Below are 25,710 nucleotides of genomic sequence, written 5' to 3' on the forward strand. Positions count from 1 at the left end.
AGATTAGTGACCCTTATGGCTTACTGGACGGAGTTTTCACGACCGTGTCAGTGGATATGGAACTGCCAGCGGAATACCCGGACATGTATAATTACCTCATTAACTTTCCCTCGCTGTTCAGTGGTGAAGCACTGCGTGCTTATAAATCTCTGGACAGTTATCTTTACAGAAATTCAGGATTTGTCAGCCCCCCTAAGATGTGGCATCTTGTAAAGAAGAAAATAATCCTCATTGGACGGGTAAGTCACTTAAGTATTACTAGTACTGCACTGACCAGCCGATTATAGAATAGAATAAGGTAATTCCAGCTGTAATTCCAAATCGTCCGTTTTGTTTACCATGGATCTGGCGTTGGAGAGATAGAGTCTTAGCAGTGGAGGTTTGAGTAGCTGTTTTCTGAGCTTAGTCAACAGGCCGGCTCTACAGCCTCGCTTTTGCTTCCGCTCCCGGCGCCGCCTCCTTCGCTTTGCTTCCGATAACAATCCACAGAGACCCCGCTGGTCTCGCTATCTCGTCCGAAATGTTTTTTTTTTTTTTCTCGTCCGGAATGTTGTGCATGCGATGGAAATCGCTACAAACCGTCATTTTCTGCTGGAAACCAATGTCCAATAAGTCCATACGGTTGTAGTGGATATTGAAGTCCGGTACAGATGAACAACACGCAAAAATACACACAAAAAACATAAAAAACGTGCACAGGTAGGGAGAGCTTGTAGCCGCAGCCATTGTAGTAGAATTGTATATAGTAGGGTTTTCCAGAAGAAAAGGTAGAAGTAGAAGCAGAAGTAGAAGGCGGAAATATGTTGTTTGACCGACAAGATGGCGTCTGTCACAATCTGGATCGGCTGTGACGTCACATGCAAGTGCTCCATAGCTGCTAAAATTCCCTCATCCCTAGCTTGGGTTGCAGGAGCTTCAGCTAGCCCATGAGCTGCTAACTCCAAATCGTCATCTCTCTTCTTATCTTTAAGTCTTGAACTAGGTTTACTCGACTTCATTTTGGATCCTACGTCTATCTTGCACTTATATCACTCGACAAAGACTTTTCACAAAAGCAAACGAACGGGTTTACATATATAAAATAAATATTTTACCGGAGCACATGAGTTCTGTGACTACTCATGTCCACATCATAACTGGAAGCTCCCTGGCAGGTTTATCGAGAACATTGCTGAAGGCTTTGCTGGTATCTGTGGGCTGTCGTGCTGCTCAGGCTGTTCCTCTTGCGACATGCTTGCTAGGTTAGCTCGGCTAAGCGTGACGTCCACTTACTTGCTAGCGCTTTAGTTTATCTTCTCGTATACACAATTCTCTTAAACAGTAATGTAGTGCATACACTGATCAGCCATAACATTAAACCCACTGAGAGGTCAAGTGAATATCACTGATTATCTCATTCCAGTGGCACCTGTCGAGGGGTGGGATATATTAGGCAGTGAGAGAACAGTCAGTTCTTGAAGTTGATGTGTTGGAAGCAGGAAAAATGGGTGAGCGTAAGGATCTGACCCCTTTCTGTTTTAGCCAACATTAACTTTTTCAGCAGTTTGTGCTTCAGTAGCTCTTCTGTGGGATTGGACCATATGGGCTAGCCTTCGTGCCCTGTGTCAGTCAATGAGCCTTCGACACCCATGACCCTGTCACCAGTTCACTGGCTGTCCTTCCTTGGACCACTTCTGGTAGGTAGGGGAGAGCGGGGTAAGATGAGCCAGGGGGTAAGATGAGCCACCCCCTGTTTCTAAGAAACAGTAAACAAATGTGACCATGTGACCACATTCAAAGGGGGGGCGGGACCATTTACTTACACTTGTGGAGAGGAGCACCACATGTCAAACTAGGTGAGGGAGATATTTATAAAAATGTGTTTTTGTGCTTTCTAAGTCAATTCCATGTTTGTCCACAGTGAAGATGATTTAGAGAAGACAAAAGTAGAATAATATTTAGATACATTAGGGTTAAGTTAGTGGCTTTCTAAGCTATAATATGAATGCTAATAAAAATAATTTTGATTAGCCTAATCCCCTTTATTAGCATTTTTCTACAAAATGGTGGCCACGGGGTAAGATGAGCCATTAGATGTGGGGCAAGTTGAGCCACTGGCTCAACTTACCCCAATGGTGGCTGAGCTTACCCAATATGGATGACACTTAAGTTTTCACGTTTACTGGTCATATATGACAACAACATTATATATATATATATATATATATATATATATATATATATATATATATGACATCAGATGAGGAAGACCAGTTGTTAGATGTGGGGGATTATGTTGTGGCAAAATTCACAGGGAAGAAGAAAGTGCATTTCTTCATTGGCCAGATAATCAAATTGGATGTCTTCGAAATAGAGGCAAGAGTTCTCAAAAGAAGCCGGTCATGTCATGGCTCTGCAAGAAAGCCAACCTTTGTCTTCAAAGAGAAAGATGAGGCTGTCCTGTCAAGACAGGATATTCTGAAAAAATTGCCCCGCCCCTTTACTGTTGGGGGGACAGCACGGAGGGAGAGGCAAATGGTGTTCCCTTGCAATTTGAACGCTTGGAACATTGAATAATGATGAAATGATTGATGGAATGATTGCTGCATGTTTTAGCAATGTTTTAACCTACTGAAAGAAATAAGATTTTTTGGCACTGTTCTACTGTTTTAGTAATTTCTATAATATAGTATATCTCTCATTCCCTCTCTAACCATCCCTCTTTCTATCTATCTACGCATATCTCTCTCTCTATCCATCTATCTATCCCTCCCTATCCCATCTCGTTCTATCACCTCTCTCTTCATCTCCCCTTCTCTATGCTTATCTCTATGCTTATCATGTCTCAGTGCAGCAACATTTCTAAAGGGTGCGAATATTTATGCACAACAGGAAGTGAATAAATGTGTTCGCTCTATTTGTAATTCATGTAATTTGTGTTTAGCTGAATAAAATATGAACAGCTGAGAGGAACAAGAGTTAAACTGGCTGAAGGAAAAGCCCAACCTTAAAACACCCGTGACGTCATTACAGATGGCGAGCTGGAAGACTGAAGTGCGCTTGCGTGAGATTTTGCTGAAGCCCCGCCCTGTTCAGGGAGGAAAGTTACAGAAGTTTTTGCAGCAGTGAGTGGCAGCGCAGATTAAACAACTTCCCCCGCTGAGTGTGATTATAAGAATAAGGCAGATGTTGTTCAGATGTTCCGGCGCAGATTAAAGGACTGAGGTGAGTTTGTGTGTTAATACAGAGCTGCACTTTTAATAAATTCCTCAGGAAGAGTTTCTGTAAAATGACCTTGTGGTAAAAACACTGAGAGGAAATAGTTGTGTGAAATGGCCCCGTGGTAAAAACACTGAGAGGAAATAGTTGTGTGAAATGGCACTGTGGCAAAAACACTGAGAGGAAATAGTTGTATGAAATGGTGCTGTGGGTAAAAACACTGAGAGGAAATAGTTGTGTAAAATGGCCCCGTGGTAAAAACACTGAGAGGAAATAGTTGTATGAAATGGTGCTGTGGTAAAAACACTGAGAGGAAATAGTTGTATGAAATGGTGCTGTGGTAAAAACACTGAGAGGAAATAGTTGTGTGAAATGGCCCCGTGGTAAAAACACTGAGGGGAAATAGTTGTGTGAAATGGTGCTGTGGTAAAAACACTGAGAGGAAATAGTTGTGTGAAATGGCCCCGTGGTAAAAACACTGAGAGGAAATAGTTGTGTGAAATGGCCCCGTGGTAAAAACACCGAGAGGAAATAGTTGTGTGAAATGGCGCTGTGGCAAAAACACTGAGAGGAAATAGTTGTGTAAAATGGCCCCGTGGTAAAAACACTGAGAGGAAATAGTTGTGTGAAATGGTGCTGTGGCAAAAACACTGAAAGGAAATAGTTGTATGAATAGTTGTATGAAATGGTGCTGTGGGTAAAAACACTGAGAGGAAATAGTTGTGTGAAATGGCGCTGTGGCAAAAACACTGAGAGGAAATAGTTGTATGAAATGGTGCTGTGGGTAAAAACACTGAGAGGAAATAGTTGTGTGAAATGGTGCTGTGGCAAAAACACTGAGAGGAAATAGTTGTATGAATAGTTGTATGAAATGGTGCTGTGGGTAAAAACACTGAGAGGAAATAGTTGTGTGAAATGGCGCTGTGGCAAAAACACTGAGAGGAAATAGTTGTATGAAATGGTGCTGTGGGTAAAAACACTGAGAGGAAATAGTTGTGTGAAATGGTGCTGTGGGTAAAAACACTGAGAGGAAATAGTTGTGTGAAATGGCGCTGTGGCAAAAACACTGAGAGGAAATAGTTGTATAAAATGGTGCTGTGGGTAAAAACACTGAGAGGAAATAGTTGTGTGAAATGGTGCTGTGGCAAAAACACTGAGGGGAAATAGTTGTATGAAATGGTGCTGTGGGTAAAAACACTGAGAGGAAATAGTTGTGTGAAATGGCCCCGTGGTAAAAACACCGAGAGGAAATAGTTGTGTGAAATGGCGCTGTGGCAAAAACACTGAGAGGAAATAGTTGTGTAAAATGGCCCCGTGGTAAAAACACTGAGAGGAAATAGTTGTGTGAAATGGTGCTGTGGCAAAAACACTGAAAGGAAATAGTTGTATGAATAGTTGTATGAAATGGTGCTGTGGGTAAAAACACTGAGAGGAAATAGTTGTGTGAAATGGTGCTGTGGCAAAAACACTGAGAGGAAATAGTTGTATGAATAGTTGTATGAAATGGTGCTGTGGGTAAAAACACTGAGAGGAAATAGTTGTGTGAAATGGCGCTGTGGCAAAAACACTGAGAGGAAATAGTTGTATGAAATGGTGCTGTGGGTAAAAACACTGAGAGGAAATAGTTGTGTGAAATGGTGCTGTGGGTAAAAACACTGAGAGGAAATAGTTGTGTGAAATGGCGCTGTGGCAAAAACACTGAGAGGAAATAGTTGTATAAAATGGTGCTGTGGGTAAAAACACTGAGAGGAAATAGTTGTGTGAAATGGTGCTGTGGCAAAAACACTGAGGGGAAATAGTTGTATGAAATGGTGCTGTGGGTAAAAACACTGAGAGGAAATAGTTGTGTGAAATGGTGCTGTGGCAAAAACACTGAGAGGAAATAGTTGTATGAAATGGTGCTGTGGGTAAAAACACTGAGAGGAAATAGTTGTGTGAAATGGTGCTGTGGCAAAAACACTGAGGGGAAATAGTTGTGTGAAATGGCCCTGTGGCAAAAACACTGAGGGGAAATAGTTGTATGAAATGGTGCTGTGGGTAAAAACACTGAGAGGAAATAGTTGTGTGAAATGGTGCTGTGGCAAAAACACTGAGGGGAAATAGTTGTGTGAAATGGCCCTGTGGCAAAAACACTGAGGGGAAATAGTTGTGTGAAATGGTGCTGTGGCAAAAACACTGAGGGGAAATAGTTGTGTGAAATGGTGCTGTGGCAAAAACACTGAGGGGAAATAGTTGTGTGAAATGGCCCTGTGGCAAAAACACTGAGAGGAAATAGTTGTGTGAAATGGTGCTGTGGCAAAAACACTGAGAGGAAATAGTTGTGTGAAATGGTGCTGTGGCAAAAACACTGAGGGGAAATAGTTGTGTGAAATGGTGCTGTGGCAAAAACACTGAGGGGAAATAGTTGTGTGAAATGGTGCTGTGGCAAAAACACTGAGGGGAAATAGTTGTGTGAAATGGTGCTGTGGCAAAAACACTGAGGGGAAATAGTTGTGTGAAATGGTGCTGTGGCAAAAACACTGAGAGGAAATAGTTGTGTGAAATGGTGCTGTGGCAAAAACACTGAGGGGAAATAGTTGTGTGAAATGGTGCTGTGGCAAAAACACTGAGGGGAAATAGTTGTGTGAAATGGCCCTGTGGCAAAAACACTGAGAGGAAATAGTTGTGTGAAATGGTGCTGTGGCAAAAACACTGAGAGGAAATAGTTGTGTGAAATGGTGCTGTGGGTAAAAACACTGAGAGGAAATAGTTGTGTGCAATGGCCCTGTGGCAAAAACACTGAGGGGAAATAGTTGTGTGAAATGGTGCTGTGGCAAAAACACTGAGAGGAAATAGTTGTGTGAAATGGTGCTGTGGCAAAAACACTGAGGGGAAATAGTTGTGTGAAATGGTGCTGTGGCAAAAACACTGAGAGGAAATAGTTGTGTGAAATGGTGCTGTGGCAAAAACACTGAGGGGAAATAGTTGTGTGAAATGGTGCTGTGGCAAAAACACTGAGGGGAAATAGTTGTGTGAAATGGCCCTGTGGCAAAAACACTGAGAGGAAATAGTTGTGTGAAATGGTGCTGTGGCAAAAACACTGAGAGGAAATAGTTGTGTGAAATGGTGCTGTGGGTAAAAACACTGAGAGGAAATAGTTGTGTGAAATGGCCCTGTGGCAAAAACACTGAGAGGAAATAGTTGTGTGAAATGGTGCTGTGGGTAAAAACACTGAGAGGAAATAGTTGTGTGAAATGGTGCTGTGGGTAAAAACACTGAGAGGAAATAGTTGTGTGAAATGGTGCTGTGGGTAAAAACACTGAGGGGAAATAGTTGTGTGAAATGGCCCTGTGGCAAAAACACTGAGAGGAAATAGTTGTGTGAAATGGCGCTGTGGGTAAAAACACTGAGAGGAAATAGTTGTGTGAAATGGCCCTGTGGCAAAAACACTGAGAGGAAATAGTTGTGTGAAATGGCCCTGTGGCAAAAACACTGAGGGGAAATAGTTGTGTGAAATGGTGCTGTGGCAAAAACACTGAGGGGAAATAGTTGTGTGAAATGGTGCTGTGGCAAAAACACTGAGGGGAAATAGTTGTGTGAAATGGCCCTGTGGCAAAAACACTGAGGGGAAATAGTTGTGTGAAATGGTGCTGTGGCAAAAACACTGAGGGGAAATAGTTGTGTGAAATGGTGCTGTGGCAAAAACACTGAGGGGAAATAGTTGTGTGAAATGGTGCTGTGGGTAAAAACACTGAGGGGAAATAGTTGTGTGAAATGGTGCTGTGGGTAAAAACACTGAGGGGAAATAGTTGTGTGAAATGGCCCTGTGGCAAAAACACTGAGAGGAAATGGTTGTGTGAAATAGCACTGTGGTAAAAACGCCGAGGGGAAATAGTTGTGTAAAATGGCGCTGTGGGTAAAAACGCTGAGGGGAAATAGTTGTGTGAAATGGCGCTGTGGTAAAAACACTGAGGGGAAATAGTTGTGTGAAATGGCGCTGTGGCAAAAACACTGAGGGGAAATAGTTGTGTGAAATGGCGCTGTGGCAAAAACACTGAGGGGAAATAGTTGCGTAAAATGGCGCTGTGGTAAAAACACTGAGGGGAAATAGTTGTGTAAAATGGCGCTGTGGTAAAAACACAGAGGGGAAATAGTTGTGTGAAATGGCGCTGTGGTAAAAACACAGAGGGGAAATAGTTGTGTGAAATGGCGCTGTGGCAAAAACACCGAGGGGAAATAGTTGTGTAAAATGGCGCTGTGGTAAAAACACCGAGGGGAAATAGTTGTGTAAAATGGCGCTGTGGTAAAAACACTGAGAGGAAATAGTTGTGTGAAATGGTGCTGTGGGTAAAAACACTGAGGGGAAATAGTTGTGTGAAATGGCGCTGTGGCAAAAACACCGAGGGGAAATAGTTGTGTAAAATGGCGCTGTGGTAAAAACACTGAGAGGAAATAGTTGTGTGAAATGGCCCTGTGGCAAAAACACTGAGGGGAAATAGTTGTGTGAAATGGTGCTGTGGCAAAAACACTGAGGGGAAATAGTTGTGTGAAATGGTGCTGTGGCAAAAACACTGAGGGGAAATAGTTGTGTGAAATGGCCCTGTGGCAAAAACACTGAGGGGAAATAGTTGTGTGAAATGGCGCTGTGGTAAAAACGCTGAGAGGAAATGGTTGTGTGAAATAGCGCTGTGGTAAAAACACTGAGGGGAAATAGTTGTGTAAAATGGCGCTGTGGGTAAAAACGCTGAGGGGAAATAGTTGTGTGAAATGGTGCTGTGGGTAAAAACACTGAGGGGAAATAGTTGTGTGAAATGGTGCTGTGGGTAAAAACACTGAGGGGAAATAGTTGTGTGAAATGGCCCTGTGGCAAAAACACTGAGAGGAAATGGTTGTGTGAAATAGCACTGTGGTAAAAACGCCGAGGGGAAATAGTTGTGTAAAATGGCGCTGTGGGTAAAAACGCTGAGGGGAAATAGTTGTGTGAAATGGCGCTGTGGTAAAAACACTGAGGGGAAATAGTTGTGTGAAATGGCGCTGTGGCAAAAACACTGAGGGGAAATAGTTGTGTGAAATGGCGCTGTGGCAAAAACACTGAGGGGAAATAGTTGCGTGAAATGGCGCTGTGGGTAAAAATACTGAGGGGAAATAGTTGCGTAAAATGGCGCTGTGGTAAAAACACTGAGGGGAAATAGTTGTGTAAAATGGCGCTGTGGTAAAAACACAGAGGGGAAATAGTTGTGTGAAATGGCGCTGTGGTAAAAACACAGAGGGGAAATAGTTGTGTGAAATGGCGCTGTGGTAAAAACACCGAGGGGAAATAGTTGTGTAAAATGGCGCTGTGGTAAAAACACCGAGGGGAAATAGTTGTGTAAAATGGCGCTGTGGTAAAAACACCGAGAGGAAATAGTTGTGTAAAATGGCCCTGTGGTAAAAACACCGAGAGGAAATAGTTGTGTAAAATGGCGCTGTGGTAAAAACACCGAGAGGAAATAGTTGTGTAAAATGGCGCTGTGGTAAAAACACAGGAAATAGTTGCGTAAAATGGCGCTGTGGTAAAAACTCACTACGTTTACATGCACATAGAGGTAATCAAATTTCTGCCGTTGCTCGACTGAAATCGAAGTTCAAAATGCCATGTATACACCTTAATTCGGCTGAAATTGAACCGAACTTGATTTCTCGGAATCGAGCTACACGACTTAGTTTATGCGATTTCTGCCGAGCTACTTTGTGCATGTATACCCTATGGAGCTAGTTGTCGAGCTACTTCCAGAAGTGACGAGTGACGAGACCACAAGCGGGAAACACAACAGCCTCGGTCGGCATGACAACAGTAGTAGCGAGCAGCAGAAGAGGTCAGGAGGAACAAACGAAGAAGAGAAAATGGCGATGTAGAGCTCTCTGAAGTGTGGGTGGAGCACAGAGGACGGCAGGACAAAGCTTCTGGTACTAATAGGCTTTTTATTGTCAATTTTCAGTTTAACAGCCTACTTTTATTCTTGAGGGAAAAATGCGCGCGCGCTGTGTTCTAGTCCCGGGATGAGCTGTCCCCTCTGCTTTCCCTCTGCCTCCTTAAATAGGGCGTGGTTACTGGGAAGACACACAAACACAGGTTAATTACCGTCAGGTGTAGTGATTCTGCCACTCACCTTCCCTGGCTCCGCCCTCCTGTCACAGACCGGCGCTTGACCACGCCCCCACTGCCACAGGCAAGCAGAAATGTGCACTTCTGGAGCAATGAGGAGACAGAGTTCATGCTCATTCAGCTTAAGGAGTTGAATATATTAAAATTCATGGACGGGAGAAAAACGCGCAATGGGGAACACGGAACTGATAACTTTGTTTACACTCTTGAATAGCTCTTCATGACGACAACCAGAAGTGTACCAACACGATGGGGCATGTTGCGCCACCTGTGGGTCGGGTGCACAATGCACCTCACACAATAGCCCGATTTCATTGTGTGCATGTAGGATTGGATTTCTCTGGCACCCTGCTGGGACCTGCAGCTCGATTTGGATGTGCATGTAAACGTAGTCACTGAGAGGAAATACTTGTGTAAAATGGTCCTGTGGTAAAAACACTGAGGGGAAATGGTTGTGTAAAATGGCGCTGTGGTAAAAACACTGAGGGGGAAATGGTTGTGTAAAATGGCCCTGTGGTAAAAACACTGAGAGGAAATAGTTGTGTAAAATGGGGCTGAGGACGGTTGCCTCGGTACTTCACTCTCTCATACTTTCTATATTTTTGTGTATTTGTTGTGTTTCTTGCATTTCTTCGCTTGTCACATACGGTATTCTAGAGAAGAACTCATAAACGTTGGATTAACCACCAGTAAAGTTCTTTCATCAGCTTTCATTAATCCGGAAATTTTTTCAGAGTTACTTGTAGGGGGAGCAGCAGCTCTCTATGGATTATGCCAGGGACGCTGGACACACCGGGGGAAGCGAGCCGATGTGCTCGTCAGGCTGAGGCAGCGGGGGTTTCGCACTGCGCTCCCGTCTATTCATCTGGCTAACGTCTGCTCTCTGGCCAATAAGATGGACGAACTGCTGCCCCTCAACACAGTTAACACAGATTTTAACAGATCTGCTGCCTTGTGCTTCACCGAAACCTGGCTCGGTGAGCAGATCCCGGACACTTCTTTCCACCTGCCTGGATTTCACCTGCACCAAGCGGACTGCAAAACGGAGCTCATGGGGAAAACGAGGGGAGGCGGAGTCTGCTTTTATATTAACGAAGGTTGGTGTACTGATGTCACAGTCCTCAATAAATCATGCAGTCCTCATCTGGAGACATTATTCATAAACTGCAAACCGTTTTATGCTCCGTGAGTTTTCCTCGTTTATTCTGGTTGAAGTTTACATCCCCCCTCAGGCGTGTGTTAATGAGGCATTACAACACCTGGCTGACCAGATAAACAATGTGGAGAAAAACCACCCGGACTCTTTGCTCATTGTTTTGGGAGACTTTAACAGAGCAAACCTCAGCCATGAACTGCCAAAATATAAACAGCACATTAAGTGCCCCACCAGGGACTCTAACACTCTGGACCACTGTTACACTGTTTTAAAGGACTCTTACCACTCTGTGCCCCGTGCAGCCTTGGGACTATCTGATCACTGTATGGTTCATCTTATCCCGTCCTACAGGCAGAAGCTGAAATCTGCTAAGCCTGTAGTTAAGACAGTGAGGAGATGGTCTGATGAGGCCAAAGTGGAACTACAAGCCTGCTTTGACTGCACTGATTGGAGTGTTTTTGAGGCTGCAGCTTCAGACCTTCATGAACTGACTGATACCGTGACATCTTGCATCAGTTTTTGTGAGGATGTGTGTGCCCACCAAGACCTTCTGCACATACAATAACAACAAACCCTGGTTCACTGCAAAACTCAGGCAGCTTCGCCAGGCCAAGGAGGAGGCCTACAGAAGTGGGGAGAGTCCTGTCCAAACAGGCCAGAAACAGTCAGTGCGTTTACATGCACATAGAGAAAATCGAAATTCTGCCGTTGCTCGACTAAAATCGAAGTTCTAAATGGCATGGAAACACCTTAGCTAGGCTGAAATTGAACCGAACTTGATTTCTTGTAATTGAGCTGCACGACCTAGATTATGCTTTTTGTTTTTTTTTTTGTTTGTTTGTTTTTTTTTTGCCAAGCTACTTGGTGCATGTATACCCTATCGAGATGCGTAGTAGAGCTACTTACTTCAGCACTGCCCCTTCTGGAAGTGACGAGTGACGAGACCACAAGTGGGAAACACAACAGCCTCGGTTGGAAAAAAAAAAAAAAACAGCCTCGGTCGGCATGACACTTCACCTTAGCCGCCCACTTTATTAGGAACACTTCTGTTCGTACATACAAACTACAAACACTTCTTGTGAACACGGAACTGATAACTTTGTTTATACTCTTGAATAGCTCTTCATGACGACAACCGGAAGTGTACCAACACGATGGGGCGTGTAGTGCCACCTGTGGCTCGGGTGCACAATGTACCTCACACGAGCTCGATTTCCTTGTGTGCATGTAGGATTGGATTTCTCTGGCACCCCTGCTTGGACCCTTTGCTCGATTATCGACAGCAGCTCGATTTGGATGTGCATGTAAACGTACTGACTGACGAAAGAGGTGAAATCAGCTAAGGCCCTGTCCACATGGCAACGGATTCAGGTGAATCCGATACAATTGTTTATCGTTTCGGCCTGGCGTCCACACGGCACCGGCGTTTTGGGTGCCCCAAAACGCAATCTTTTGAGAACGGGTTCCAGAGTGGAAAGATCTGGCAACGTTGCCGTTGCGAAGTCGTCTGGATGAGTAGAACAGATTTGTTTACGATGACGTCACAACCACATGACTGTGAGTGCTTCACGCCGGGTAGAAGTGTAACGAACTCGATGCGAGTTGTCAACAAATCCTATAACTTGGTTCCTGAAACACGCTTACAAAATATTTTCACTGTGAATATTTATTGTGTAATGGTGCAAAGTGAGAGAGAGAGAGAGGGAGAGAATAGCCCTTAGGGCAGAGTCAATCCCGTCAGGAAAAAAAGGAGCGATCTCACCTCTTCCGATATTGGTTTAAGTCCTACAATACATTCCTCAAAAAGGGCGTAGAAGAGCAAATTAATCCATCAACGTGTAGCATTCAATTTATTCCGGACCATTAAAGACGCCGCCTTCCGCGTAGAATCATATGTCATCCTCGCCGCCATATTGGATAGGTCAAAGCGGAGAATAAAGATGCCTCATTCATGTGCTGCGTTTAACTGTACCAACAGGTTTACCGTCCAAACGAGATCACATGGGATTACCTTTCACAGGTGAGACTGGAAAAATACTTTTTCATTGTATTTGGTCATTATAATGTAATTTGACGAACAGATTTTTCTGACTTTGTGGCTAATATGAAGTCTCGCGCATAAGTTTATGCGCATGCGTCCTTACTACTTCTATTGTTTTGGTGTCTCCGAAGGGACCGTCTTACAGCGCCCCTAGAGGTGTGGCATGTGTATTGCATCGTTTTCAGCAAGCGTTGCGTTGCCGTATGGACCTGATATTTTACTGATCGTTGCCCATGTGGATGCGATATTTTTTTAAACATCTCGTTGTCGTGTGGATGCAGGGTTTCCCATACATAGACCATTGTGTGGCGCAGCGCCACACAATGGATTCCTATTGCCACACAATCAGACTCGTGATTTTGAAGAAAAAAAATTCCGTTGCGTATCGTTCCGTTCATTCATAGTGCTCTTCTCGTTCACGCGTGCGCGTGCACAGAGATGGAGAGGCGTGCAAGTCGGCCTGTTAGGCTAATGAAAAATAACGCAGCCTTCCCGATTCGCCTTCCGACCCCTTATTTTAAAAGGTAGCCTACGTCGTGCTCATGATGAGCTTTATCATAGCCTTCTTGGCTTACAGGAAACGGACATCACTGCGTCAGGCTACAAACCAATTTTGATGCATACGGTAGCAGCTTGACGCGAGGAACCGGCCTTATTGCATTATCCCGTTTATCCCGCCACAGCAATGACTTCCCTTACGATAGGGCACTTGAGGTTTTTTTTTTTTTTTTTTCAGGAAGCCATGCAGAATTAAATGTTCTGATAGGGCATGCAGGCTTTGCACCAATTAGGGTAATGCTTTTTCATTATTAGTTGCCTTGGTGCTACCTTAAGTGGTTTCTTGCATCTAATTGTTTTATTATTTTGTTACATTATACTATTTTTCATTTTGGTATTGGTTGAGGTAAGTGTTGAGTTCAATATTTAAAATAAAAACCTCCAGCTTGTTTTTTGCAATTTATTCCTTGAATGTCAACTAAAGAATGATTGAAAGATTGCCATCAAAAAGGCAAAAAACTAGGGTAAAAACCAGAGATGCACCGATTGACCGGCTGCCGATCGGAATCGGCCGATTTTCACGTGATCGGCCATGACCGGCGACCGGCCGGTCAAAATTAAAATAGTGATTTTCTGCCGATCAAAACTTGCGTATCACATAGAGATGAAAGTGAAAATACTTGTAATTCGCAACTAAAAAGGCTGCAGCTACACTGGCAGCTTGAACATGCTTTCTAGTGCGATTGTGTTGCGCTTGCGCAGAACAGTGTCAGTCCTGCGTGCCTAACGAGCTCCGGTGCGCGCACCGTTAACAAAAAAAAATTCACTATATTTGGATATGCAAATATAGTGGGTTTTTTTTTTTTTGTACCAGATATTGGATGTGAAAAGAAAATGTTTGTGGTTGTGTGAATTTCCCATTACAGGAATTAATACTTTAGCCTATTACCAAACATCTAGTTAGATTTGTACAAAGAGAGAAAAAAATGTCTTTTTGTTTGTTTTACGACCTTGGTTGCACTTGATTCCATTGGAAATTACTCTACAAATACACATTTGACAAATGATAGAATGGCTATGGTATAAGTATGACTGGAAATTATTTTTGTATTTTGATCCTGAATGAAGAAATGGGTTGTTCTGTAAGGCATAAGTTTTCAGATCCAAATAGGCTTATGAAAGTGTGTTCCATAGCAGCAGGCAAATAATATATGAGGGGGAAGTTGTTTTTGTGCCAGATATTGGATGGGAAAAGAAAAAATGTTTGTGTGAATTTCCTATTTCAGGAATTAATGTTAATACCAAACATGAAGAAAGATTTTACAAAGAACAATGTCTTTTGTTTGTTTTCAACCTTTGAGGTGTTGAAAATTTATTACTGAAAATCTGGCAGGATGTTCTATTAAAGAAAAGATAAAAAGAAAATAGTCTTTGTGTGTGCTGTTAAGTGGTTTGAAAAAATGAAATTGGAATCGGCCAAAATCGGTATCGGCAGGTCACACTCCATGGAAAATCGGAAATCAGAATTGGCCCAAAAAATTGCAATCGGTGCATCTCTAGTAAAAGCTAAACTTTAACTTCAATTTTGGTGAGTAATTTTCATAAATTTAAAAGAGAGGTTTTCCACCAACATCAAGCCCCGCAAACTAATGGCTTGCCCTGTAATGTAAAGTTGGGTCGAGGAATGAAACCAGGCGGGGTTCTGGTAAAAATTGTTTTAGCTGTCTTCTCTTAAAGAACTTAAAAGAATTTAGATTGAACTGAATAATCTCAAATGCTTCTTGTAGCTTTAAAATAGTCCCAGCAGGTGACTCTGAAGGAAAAATACTGTTTGAACACCGCCTACTGTAAACACTTTGTATACACCCCAATGACCGACACCACCGTGCACGATTCCCTCATCGGCACAGTGGAGCACCACAAATTGCTACCTGGTCTGTGGGAAACACTGGGATGTAGCCTCTGACCCCACACCAGCACTCAAGATCTGTGAAGAGGATGTTTATCAGCTTTTTCACAGACAGAAGATCAGGAAGGCACCTGGCCCAGATGGTGTATCACCCTCCTGTCTGAAGGTCTGTGCTGATCAGCTGGCTCCCATCTTCACCCGAATCTTCAATAGATCCCTGGAGCTGTGTGAAGTCCCCTCATGCTTCAAATGCTCCACAATAATCCCGGTTCCCAAGAAAACCACCATCATGACTACAGGCCTGTAGCTCTCACATCTGTAGTCATGCACTACGTTCACACTGCAAGGCTTAATGCTCAATTCCGATTTTTTTGTGAGGTCGTTCACATTAACAAATATATGCAACTTGTATGTGATCCTCAGTATGAACGAAAAGCGACCTAAGTGTTCCGTATGCGCATTGCAGGATACGACGACGTCACACGCAGTGAGCATAGCCAGTGTTTACGGAAGTAACCTAAAGTTTCCTGCGTATGACAGTAGCCAGCATGGAGTACCTGACGATGATGCAGTTGTTGTTGCGATGGAGCCAGAACATGCACAATAGCCTGATGTTAAGGAAGAGGTTGAGAAGGAAGAGGGCAAGGGTTTTGTTGTAACTTTTTTTGAGAGGCCCGCCACCTACTTCAGCGCAGAATAGTGACGTTTGTGGCTTGTTGATGACGTGTAAGTCGGATGAATGCGACCTGGCGGTTCAGACTGAAGTCGCATATGAAAAGATCGGATAGGAATCGGAATTAGGACCACATATCCAAACGGCCTGGGTCGGATTTGAAAAAATCGGATCGGTGTCGTTCATATTGTCAATAAAAGATCGGATACAGGTCACATATGGGCGAAAAAATCGGATTTGAGTCACTTCAGCCTGCAGTGTGAACGTAGTGATGAAGTCCTTCGAGAGACCGGTGTTGTCACACCTGAAGGACATCACAGACCCCCTGCTGGACCCCCTGCAGTTTGCCTACCGGGCAAACAGGTCAGCGGATGATGCAATCAATATGGGACTGCACTACATCCTGCAACACCTTGACTCTGCAGGGACGTACGCCAGGATTCTGTTCGTGGACTTCAGTTCAGCATTCAACACCATTGTTCCAGACATCCTCCACACCAAGCTCACCCAGCTCACTGTGCCCTCCTCCACCTGTCAGTGGATTACAAACTTCCTGACTGACAGGAAGCAGCAGGTGAGGATGGAGAGCTTCACATCCAGCACTCGGACTGTCCGCACTGGCGCCTCACAAGGGTGTGTGCTCTCCCCACGGCTCTTCTCCCTTTATACCAACGACTGCACCTCAAGACCCGTCTGTTAAACTCCTGAAATTTGCAGATGATACAACGGTCATCAGCCTCATCCGGGACGGTGACTAGTCTGCATACAGACGGGAGGTTGAACGGCTGGTCTGGTGGTGCGGTCAGAACAATCTGGAGCTGAACACGCTCAAAACTGTGGAGATGACCGTGGACTTTAGGAGGAGCCCCCCCACTCTGCTGCCCATCACCAACATCACTGACTGCCGTTGAAAGCTTTAGGTTTCTGGGTTCCACAATCTCTCAGGACTTGAACTGGGAGACAAACATTCACTGTCATGAAAAGGCTCAGCAGAGGTTGTACTTTCTGTGCCAGCTCAGGAAGCTCAACCTGCCTAAGGAGCTGCTGACACAATTCTACTCTGCCATCATTCAGTCTGTTCTTTGCTCTTCCATCACTGTTTGGTTTGGTCACCAAACAGGAGAACAGCAGACTGCAACGGACAATAAGGTCTGCAGAGAAAATTATTGGTGTCAACCTGCCCTCCATCCAAGACTTATACTTGTCCAGAGTCAGGAAACGGGCAGGTAACATCTCTGCGGACCCATCACACCCTGGTCACAAACTGTTTAATCTTCTCCCCTCAGGGAGGCGATTTAGATCTCTGTATGCAAAAACAACCAGACACAAGGACAGTTTCTTCCCTCAGGCTGTCTCTTTGATGAACAGCTAAAATCCAGATTCATGTATCAGTAATATATTGTGTATGTAATATATATCACTTGTAAAATATCTGCGCACTTGTACTGTCATTCTGTGCACACTGTATACTTCATATTTATTTAACTATTCCATACTTGACTTACCAGGGTTACTTTGCACTATGCACCTATTTTTGTTGTTTGATTGTGTCTACGCGTTTTTTTTTGTTTTTTTTTTAAATATGTTTTGTACTATGAGAGCTAAGTGAACCGGAGTCAAATTCGTGTGTCCACATACCTGGCAATTAAAGTGTTTCTGATTCTGAAATAGATGTGTAAAATGGCCCTGTGGTAAAAACACTGAGAGGAAATAGTTGTGCAGAGACTCAGATTGTTGGCGCGCCCGCGTCTAAGACACACTATTTCAAATAATGAACGCATTGTCGAGGGGGGCAGGGGCCAATATGGACGCGAGCATTGATTTTTATATCCTATTTGGAACGTTTCGTGGCATATTACCAGTGTAGGAAATGGGTGCCCGCCCCACCGCCCGTCGCGGTCAGTTTGCAGCAAGAGCGGGAATTAATTTATAAGCTGCCAGCCCCATGGGCGGTCCCTCTTTGAGGGGGTTCATCGTTCTCTCAATATTTCATCATATTGAAGGACTTTTCAAGACATTTTCACTAGATTCTGTTGGTTTGTTTACCGACGCGGGCGCGGCCATATTGTTTTCGCATAGAGATGAAACGAGCGCTCTGGCTGTTGCTTCAGAGGTTCAGCCAATCAGAGAGCTCGATACACACAGTTCAGTGAAATCCACCCCAAGTCACATCTATGTCTGTGACTTTGAAAACCAGCATCCTACCACATGAGTTTTGTCAAAATATCACATAAAATTGATTGTTAATTGTTCCAAATATCTGAATGTTGTATGAGTATCTTGGGATAAAACCACCCGAACCAAAGACCTCTCAAAAACGAAAACAAACTGAAGAGAGAAAGAAAGCACAACAAAAATATGATAAAGATGAGAGGAGACCTGTTGTGGACAGTTGGAAACAAGTTTGACTGGCTGGTATCTGATGACAACAAACAAACTATCTACTGTAAGGTGTGTAGAGCTGCATATGGGCCCTTGTCTAAACGAAAAACCCCAGATAGACTTAGGAAATATGCCAATGAAGCTTTTGTCACTGGTTCTATCAATCTGAAGCATGATGGTTTGGCTGATCTCAAGCAACATAGGTCACATATATTTGTATACATAAACACCAGTAATAAATGATAAAACTAAATTGAATATATGAAATTACATGCATGATACATTACATGCATTGCCTCTTTTACAATTTTTCAAAAATTATGCAATATTAGGGCGGATTATAGTTGAAATTGGGGCAGGCAACTTTTCAGAGTTGCCTGCCTTGTGGTCTGGCTGATATTTTCCATGAATTTCCTACACTGGTATTACTTGACTTCGTGGTCTCAATATTGAAAATCTTGCACAAATATGCAACTTCCAACATAATTATCTGGATATTCAACAGATTTCAGCATCGGATGAATTTGTTTTGACCGCTGCCATATTGAATATATGTCGGACCCATTCGTGTATTTACGCCGCCCCATTTGTAGTATCCCAAGCGAGTAAAACCTGATCCAAGTCTTTCGCTGGGTGGCGTCTTACGGTCTATGTACAAATATTCAAAACAGACAAGAAAACATGGATAAGAAAAAAAAAAAAGAAAAATGCATCTATTTTGTCGTTCTTCGGCAGAGAGTACATTCACCTGAAAAAACTGATACCCAAGGTAATTAGTCATACTAGATTTACAACTGTTGTATCATTATCAGACATTATTAATTTTCAAACTTCATAGCCTGAATTTGAACCCAAGATTGAAGATTCAGCATCCCATCTGATTCTCTGAAATTAGAAGTAGAGATGATTAGAGACAAGCAGAATTGGACCGTCACAGCATGCAAAAAACAAACCCATTCTTGTGCTATAATTTACAAGGAGATAATATAGATGTGATGTATAGTGGCCTGTGGTTGAATTCCAAAATATTGCCACTGATTAAACAATATCTCAATATATTTGGTTGAAGCATTGATTTTTGTCATCTACATTGCTTCATATGGCTTCTAATACCAAAAAAAAAAACAGAATTGAAAAGAAAACAGCCCCTGGGCTGCCCCAGCTGTTCATTGGGCTCACTAGGTTCGCTTCAACTGAAGGATAATCACTGGGCCCCCCATTGTAGAAATGGGCCCCTGTTTTTTCCCAGGAGGGGCCCTGTGGGCCCCTTGACCTGCAAAACAATCTGAGTCTCTGGTTGTGTAAAATGGCCCTGTGGAGATAAATCTCTGCCTTAGGAAGCTGTGTGAAGAGTTTTTAAAACATTACAGTATTACTAAAATAATGTTATTTGTTTTAAGTATGAACTGATGGTGGGTTTTAAGTCGGTTTTAGATTGAGATTTTCATCTTTGTATGTTAAAACAGAGCTTAACCTGAAACTAACTTCAGCAGAACATTCTACACAAACTCCAGAAGAACAATCACCTGAAGCCTGAAAGCAGTGTAGAAACACCACACCCGGGTGTTAATTACTGTTAAATATCAATAATACTTTTTACTCCGGTGAGTTTGGTTGTGTTGTGATCCAGTGGACTCGGGACTGAAAACAAAATGGCGGCCGCCTTCTTTAGCTTCGGTTTTACTTCCTCTTCTAGAAGTCAGGGATGAAAACACGGTGTCTCAGTCGCTCGAAGAGTTTTAACTGTGAAGACACAAGAAAATAGGTGTAGTGGTCAGCACTGTCGCCTCACAGCAAGAAGGTTCTGGGTTCGAGTCCAGTTTTTATATATAAAATGTGTGTTTATATATCAGGGCTCTACATTAACTTTTGAAACCACTTGTCCTGTCAGGCAAGTTGAAAGGAAATTTACTTGTCCGAATGTGAAGTTGACTTGTACAAAGAAAAATTCGAGAAAAAAAACCCACAAAAACTATTTGTAATAAAGTAATTCTGGTGAAATTAATTTAACACAAAAATATATTCACTGCAGAAAAAAATTGGACTCCATCAATTTGAGAAATTGAAAACCAGAAAATTAAAATTGTACAGTATATTTTCATTTTTAAATTATTAACTTTGAATATATATCCTCCACTGATTAATTGTTGTTTATTCATTCATTGTGGCTCCTGTATGGTATTTAATGGTTGCAATTGAAGTTGTGGTGTTTTTTAGGTTTTTGTTGCGATTACATTGCGGGAGGAAGTGAAAGCTGCAAGAAATTGTTGATTTTCTCTTTTTGTGATTAAAATTGAGTGATATGTTAAATATTAAGTTATTACTGAAACTATTGATTAAAAAAAGACACTGAGAAATGGTCCTATAAACAACTTTACCAATATAAAAGATTACCAGGACTACAAAAATGCAGAAAAATAGGCTTTACTTATCCAAATGCACCTGTTGGTTCAAAAGTTAAAGTGCAGAGAACCTCACAGCACAACATGAAGTTACCTTAAAATATAATATAAATGCCTCAGCTTTCATGCAAGAAAAAAAAACTAATATTAGTACTGTGTGCAGGCAGTCTCTCCTGAAGACTAAATTAAACAATAATTATAAACTAATAAAATAAATGGCTCAGGCTTCATAAAAGGAAAAAAAACAATTTGAACAGAATCTCACAGTATGATGCTGAAGCTGCCTAAACAATGGAAAATAAAATACCATTTTGGCAAAAATGTTGGCATCCATTAATTTCTTGTATTAAGTAGAAAATAATGTAAAGTGCACACAGTCCTTCACTGTAAACATCACACACTTTCAGTAACAGAATTTAAGCCTATATAAACACTGACTCGCACATGCAGTGTTGCCAGATACATTTTCCAGCCCAAAATGTTCAAAACCTGCCAAAATGCACTTAAAACCGCCCAATCTGGCAACACTGCGCACATGCTGCTTCTCTTGAATGTATACACGGAAGTAAGGCGGAAGGTAGTTTGTCGACGCCAACGATTGGTCAAATTTGCGGGAAAGTTGCGGTGATTGGATATAATTGCAACACCGCCCTGAATTCGTGGGGATTGGTTGAATTTGCGTTGAAGTTGCAAATCGCAACATCGCGAAATCCTGGAGGGTCTGGTAAACGACCGTTTACTTTTCAGCTCAAATACATGAAGCAGTATTGGCCGGTTTCGCAAGCAGAATATTGCGCATGCGCACATCGCTCTTTCCAAAGAGAAACATCCGGCGATTCATCAAAACAATATGTCGAGTGAGATGCTTCGGAAATCATGTGAATAAACTGATAAATTTGATATGTAACCCGAATATCGGCATATTTTGGCACTTGTCCAATCGGACAAGTAACTGAGACGATGAACTTGTCCGACATAAAGGATCACTTGTCCCGGACAAGCGGACAACCGTTAATGTCGAGCCCTGCCAACATAAAACAAAAGCACTTGATAATCTGGAGCAGTTGTGTGACTATTTGGAATCCCATTTTACATTGCAAGCTGATTGTGGGGTCCCCTCCCCCAAAAAAGTAAAAAAATTTTTTTTTTTTTTTTTGGGGGGTGCCAGCTCACTTTACCAAGGTCGAGCATTACCCGCTGAACAAAGGTCAGTGTTTTTCATACCCTTGGGGTGGTGCAGGTGCCGGGAATAAATCAGTCCATAAAGGAGACGGAAGGCCTGAGGCAGGTCGGTCAGTTCATCCATCACCACCCTGCCTTCCAAAACGATCCCAGCTCTGGACGGGTTCAGCCAAGGATTTTCTCCAACACACAGGATTCCAGCAGGAGTTTGTCTGTACAAGTCCTCATCAGTTCCATCTGAACAGAGCAGGAAACAGACTGATAGAGGACATAATCATACCAGCGAGATACTGCTGCGTTTTCCACCAAAAAGTATCACAGACTGATTTATAATGAACATCGTTCAGTATAAATGTAACCCATATGGTTACTAAACCCATATGTTATTTGAGTGTAGTTCCCGTGCCCCACCAGTTGGTGGCGAATCGGCCCTGTATTCCTTTTAACTGTCGCTGAGCACGTCCTGCTCACGCCCACACACCGAGCGACACTCACTGCCGATACACCGATCTGAGAGCAGCACACCTGTTGAGTGAGCTGACGGACCTTGGGTATGAAACGTGACGTAAAACTCATAAATTCACAATCTTCACATAGTGTGTTGATAAACCTTTTGTTTATTAGGAGAGAGTTTGTGAACGTTGAGGAAAAGAGAGAGGAGCCGCTACGACCACGTAAGCCCTCTGTTGGACTCCGGTAAGCGCAGAGCTACATGTTAAGATTCTAAGATGCTAGACCTCGGTATTAGCCTGTTGATATTAGCTCATGTGAAGCTGTTGCTTACTGAAACGCTTTAATAAAACCAGTCGGAGTTATCATCCAATGTTTTTACCCACTGTGGTACGGTTGTATCATTGTGTTATGTGAAAAAAAACAACTTTTAAAAATCATTAGCTGAAAAAGAAATGACCATTCTGTCAAAGAATGGTTAAAGAAGAATAAAGTTCATGTTCTGGAATGGCCAAGTCAAAGTCCTGACCTTAATCCAATGGAAATGTTGTGGAAGGACCTGAAGCGAGCAGTTCATGTGAGGAAACCCACCAACATCCCAGAGTTGAAGCTGTTCTGTACGGAGGAACGGGCTAAAATTCCTCCAAGCCGGTGTGCAGGACTGATCAACAGTTACCGCAAACGTTTAGTTGCAGTTATTGCTGCACAAGGGGGTCACACCAGATACTGAAAGCAAAGGTTTACATACTTTTGCCACTCACAGATATCAGGGATTAAAGCAAAAAAAAATCCTGAGCCTGAACTTTGTCGACACAGGCAAGAAACTAATATATATATATATATATGTGTGTGTGTGTGTGTGCGCACGTGTTTTGGATTGTGTGTTTATTTTCAAGCCATACCAGGGGGTTTGTGGGGGCATGGGATCAGAGATTGCATGAATGGAAAATTAAATTTGACTTTTGAAACTCCAATACCAAAAACGGCCAGAAGATGGCAAAAGTGCATCTACTATATCTACCACCTGTATGTACCACATTTCTTTTGATATCCAGTTTTGGTGCTCAGCGTTGTCCTTAACAAGTAATAAATTAACCTACAGTCACAAGGTGAACTGTTACAAAGGTAGATGAAATTCAGTATGGCATTTAGAGAGCATTAAAAGTTTTAATAATTGAAATAATTTAACAATTTCACCATTTCAATAACTTTGAACATCAGTAGTAGAATGGCAAATTAAATACACAAATGTTACATCTGCCCCAGAGTTCACGAACTGCATTTTGCCCACGCCACCATGCAATTCCGTTTTCTCTCTCCCTCGCCCTTCTCTCCAACACAAAAGTTCATTTATTTTATTTTTTTTACTTTTTACCCTCTCTCCGTTGAATGGAGCCGTAACGGCGCGAGGTGACTTTCCGTGTCGATCTTCAGCACTGCACCGCATCGAAGCAAGGAAGAAATGAGAGGAGGGGGTAAAGGCTTTCCTTAGACCCGCCCATTCTTCTTCTGATTGGCTAATACTGTCAGTTTCAGAGCGCTCCTTTACTACCATTGGCTGACAAACACAAGAGGGATTTCGACGGTCATTTTTTTTTTTTTTTTTAATTGCCGTCAATTTATTTTCGATTTATTATTTTTTTAAATCCACGGGCAATCACTACAAACCGGAAATCCGGCATGGTGCCGGAGAACTTTAATCCCTGAGATATGCAATATTGGATCATTTTCCTCAATAAATAAGTGAGCAAGTATATTTTTGTCTCATTTGTTTAACTGGGTTCTCTTTATCTACTTTTAGGACTTGTGTGAAAATCTGATGTTTTCGGTCATATTTATGCAGAAATATAGAAAATTCTAAAGGGTTCACAAACTTTCAAGCACCACTGTAAATCAGCTGATATTTAGTAAATTGTAAAATTGATTAATCAGTGAAACTGTGATAGCCTGAGAGTGCCTCTAGTGACATACATGCCCTTATAACGCAATTATTCTGATTTTTGTAGCCATACGGCTAAAAATGCCAGTGTGGACTGGGCAGAAGCTGAGTCTGAATGTCTGGTTGGTTTCTGACCCGTACAGTGTGATATATGCAGAGTACTGCCCTGCTGACTAAACCTTAAGAAGTGCTGGTGGTGGCGTCTCAGACATGACGTCCTCCTGTGTCCTTTACGGTGTCCTCTTCGTCATCACGATCACGTCCATCACTAGTAAGTGATTTTACTCCGGTGTATCACAATAATATTTGGATGTGAGCTTCCTGTATTACACTGTTGTCTCTCACCTGTACGTGTTGGGGGGTTAAAAACACTAAGTGTGAAGTATTTTCTCTGTTTCAGCACCTGTATCAGCTGTTACTACAGTACGGGTGAAGTTTAATCAGTCTGCTGCTCTGCCATGTGAATGGAACTGTTCTTATGAGGCCACATGGACTCTGTTCAGTAACGATCATGTAGTGGCTCAGTGCAATCAGACATCCTGCTGGTCAGAGGAGGGATTTAAAATGTCCCATGATGAGTATTTGAAGGGAAATCTCACCCTCACCATCCCTGCAGCTGATTTCAGTCAGAGGAAAACGTACACGTGTCGGTGTGATGGAAAAGCAGTTAATGATGTGCGACTCAGCATCGACAGTAAGTGTCTTTACCTGCTCTACAGACCAACTGCTGCTGATGGAAATGATCACATTTACATACAATTAATTTATTCTTCTCAGGACTGATCTCATCAGTTCAGCTGAAGCCTGGTGAAGATCTGCTGCTGGATTTGCACGTATCAGAGCAAGTGGAGGTGATCTATTACCACAGAGATTCAGATAAACAGATCTGCAGTGTGGACAGAAGCTCACTCCACTGTCCAGCTGAATACACCTCGAGAACATCACTCAATAGCACGGTTCTCACACTGAGAGGAGTCCGGTCGACTGATGGGGGAGTTTACATCGTCCGAGATCCAGAGGAGAAGGAAGACCTTCATATTTACGAGCTCAGTGTTGAAGGTAGGGGGATTACTGTCCTGTCTATAATATATAGTTAATATACTGTCCTTGCTTTTAAATTATATTTTTACCATCAGTCTCTCACACTGAGCACAGAGCAGAGGCGTTATATGTTTGAACATGGGATGAGTTGAGATCAATATTTGATGGAATAACCCTGACATTTAATCACCGCTTTCATGCGTGTTAACATGCTCCCTGCCAGTCTTTCACATTGCTCTTGAGTGACTTTATGCCACTCCTGGTACAAAAACTCAATCAGCTCAGCTTTGTTTGATGGATTCAGACACCATCATGATGAACTTCCCCAACTGATTTACCATCCCTAAGAAGCTCCTTCGCTCACTCGGTCCTTTCTTCTTGGCATGTTGTAGGCGCTCACTTGACGGTGTAGACTGCAACAATAACTGCAATACCGCAGTATAGGAGGGCTACCACAGGGTTGAGCTCGGCACCACGATTACGATAGAACGGCGAGTAAAGACATGATGAAATAGCTGGCTCTGTTGGGTCAGACAGCCAACAAGGGAACTTTTCCAGCCTGGAGAAATCTCCCTCAGCAAAATCCACCACGGTACGTCACCTTCCCTGTTTCGTCTTCTTGACTGTAGTTGGGAAGCGAGGAATCCGGCTCACTCCACTCAAATCAAAGTCAACTTTGTTATTCAGACCGTACACCAAGTAGTGCAGAGCAGAA

General features: G+C 42.7%; 1 protein-coding gene across 5 annotated transcripts in view; it reads left to right on the top strand.

The window, feature by feature from the left end:
• The window catches only part of LOC132883543 (uncharacterized), a 95,727-nt gene that overhangs the window by 46,397 nt on the left and 23,620 nt on the right, over nucleotides 1–25,710 (top strand). For 3 of the 5 annotated variants that reach the window (XR_009654362.1, XR_009654360.1, XM_060917285.1), the window contains exons 1-4: nucleotides 3,073–3,204; nucleotides 24,098–24,225; nucleotides 24,355–24,648; nucleotides 24,732–25,013. The exons of 1 other annotated variant lie outside the window; for it this stretch is intronic. Coding sequence is in view for 1 of the 4 variants with exons in the window: in XM_060917285.1 (XP_060773268.1) it covers nucleotides 24,165–24,225; nucleotides 24,355–24,648; nucleotides 24,732–25,013 (637 nt within the window). In the remaining 3 variants the exon portion in view is untranslated. Of the gene's footprint in view, nucleotides 1–3,072; nucleotides 3,205–24,097; nucleotides 24,226–24,354; nucleotides 24,649–24,731; nucleotides 25,014–25,710 lie in introns of those variants that run through there. One more of the 5 variants, XR_009654361.1, reaches the window with a different exon arrangement.

This window comes from Neoarius graeffei, chromosome 1 (genome assembly GCF_027579695.1).
Source record: "Neoarius graeffei isolate fNeoGra1 chromosome 1, fNeoGra1.pri, whole genome shotgun sequence".
Classification (NCBI taxonomy): Eukaryota; Metazoa; Chordata; class Actinopteri; order Siluriformes; family Ariidae; genus Neoarius; species Neoarius graeffei.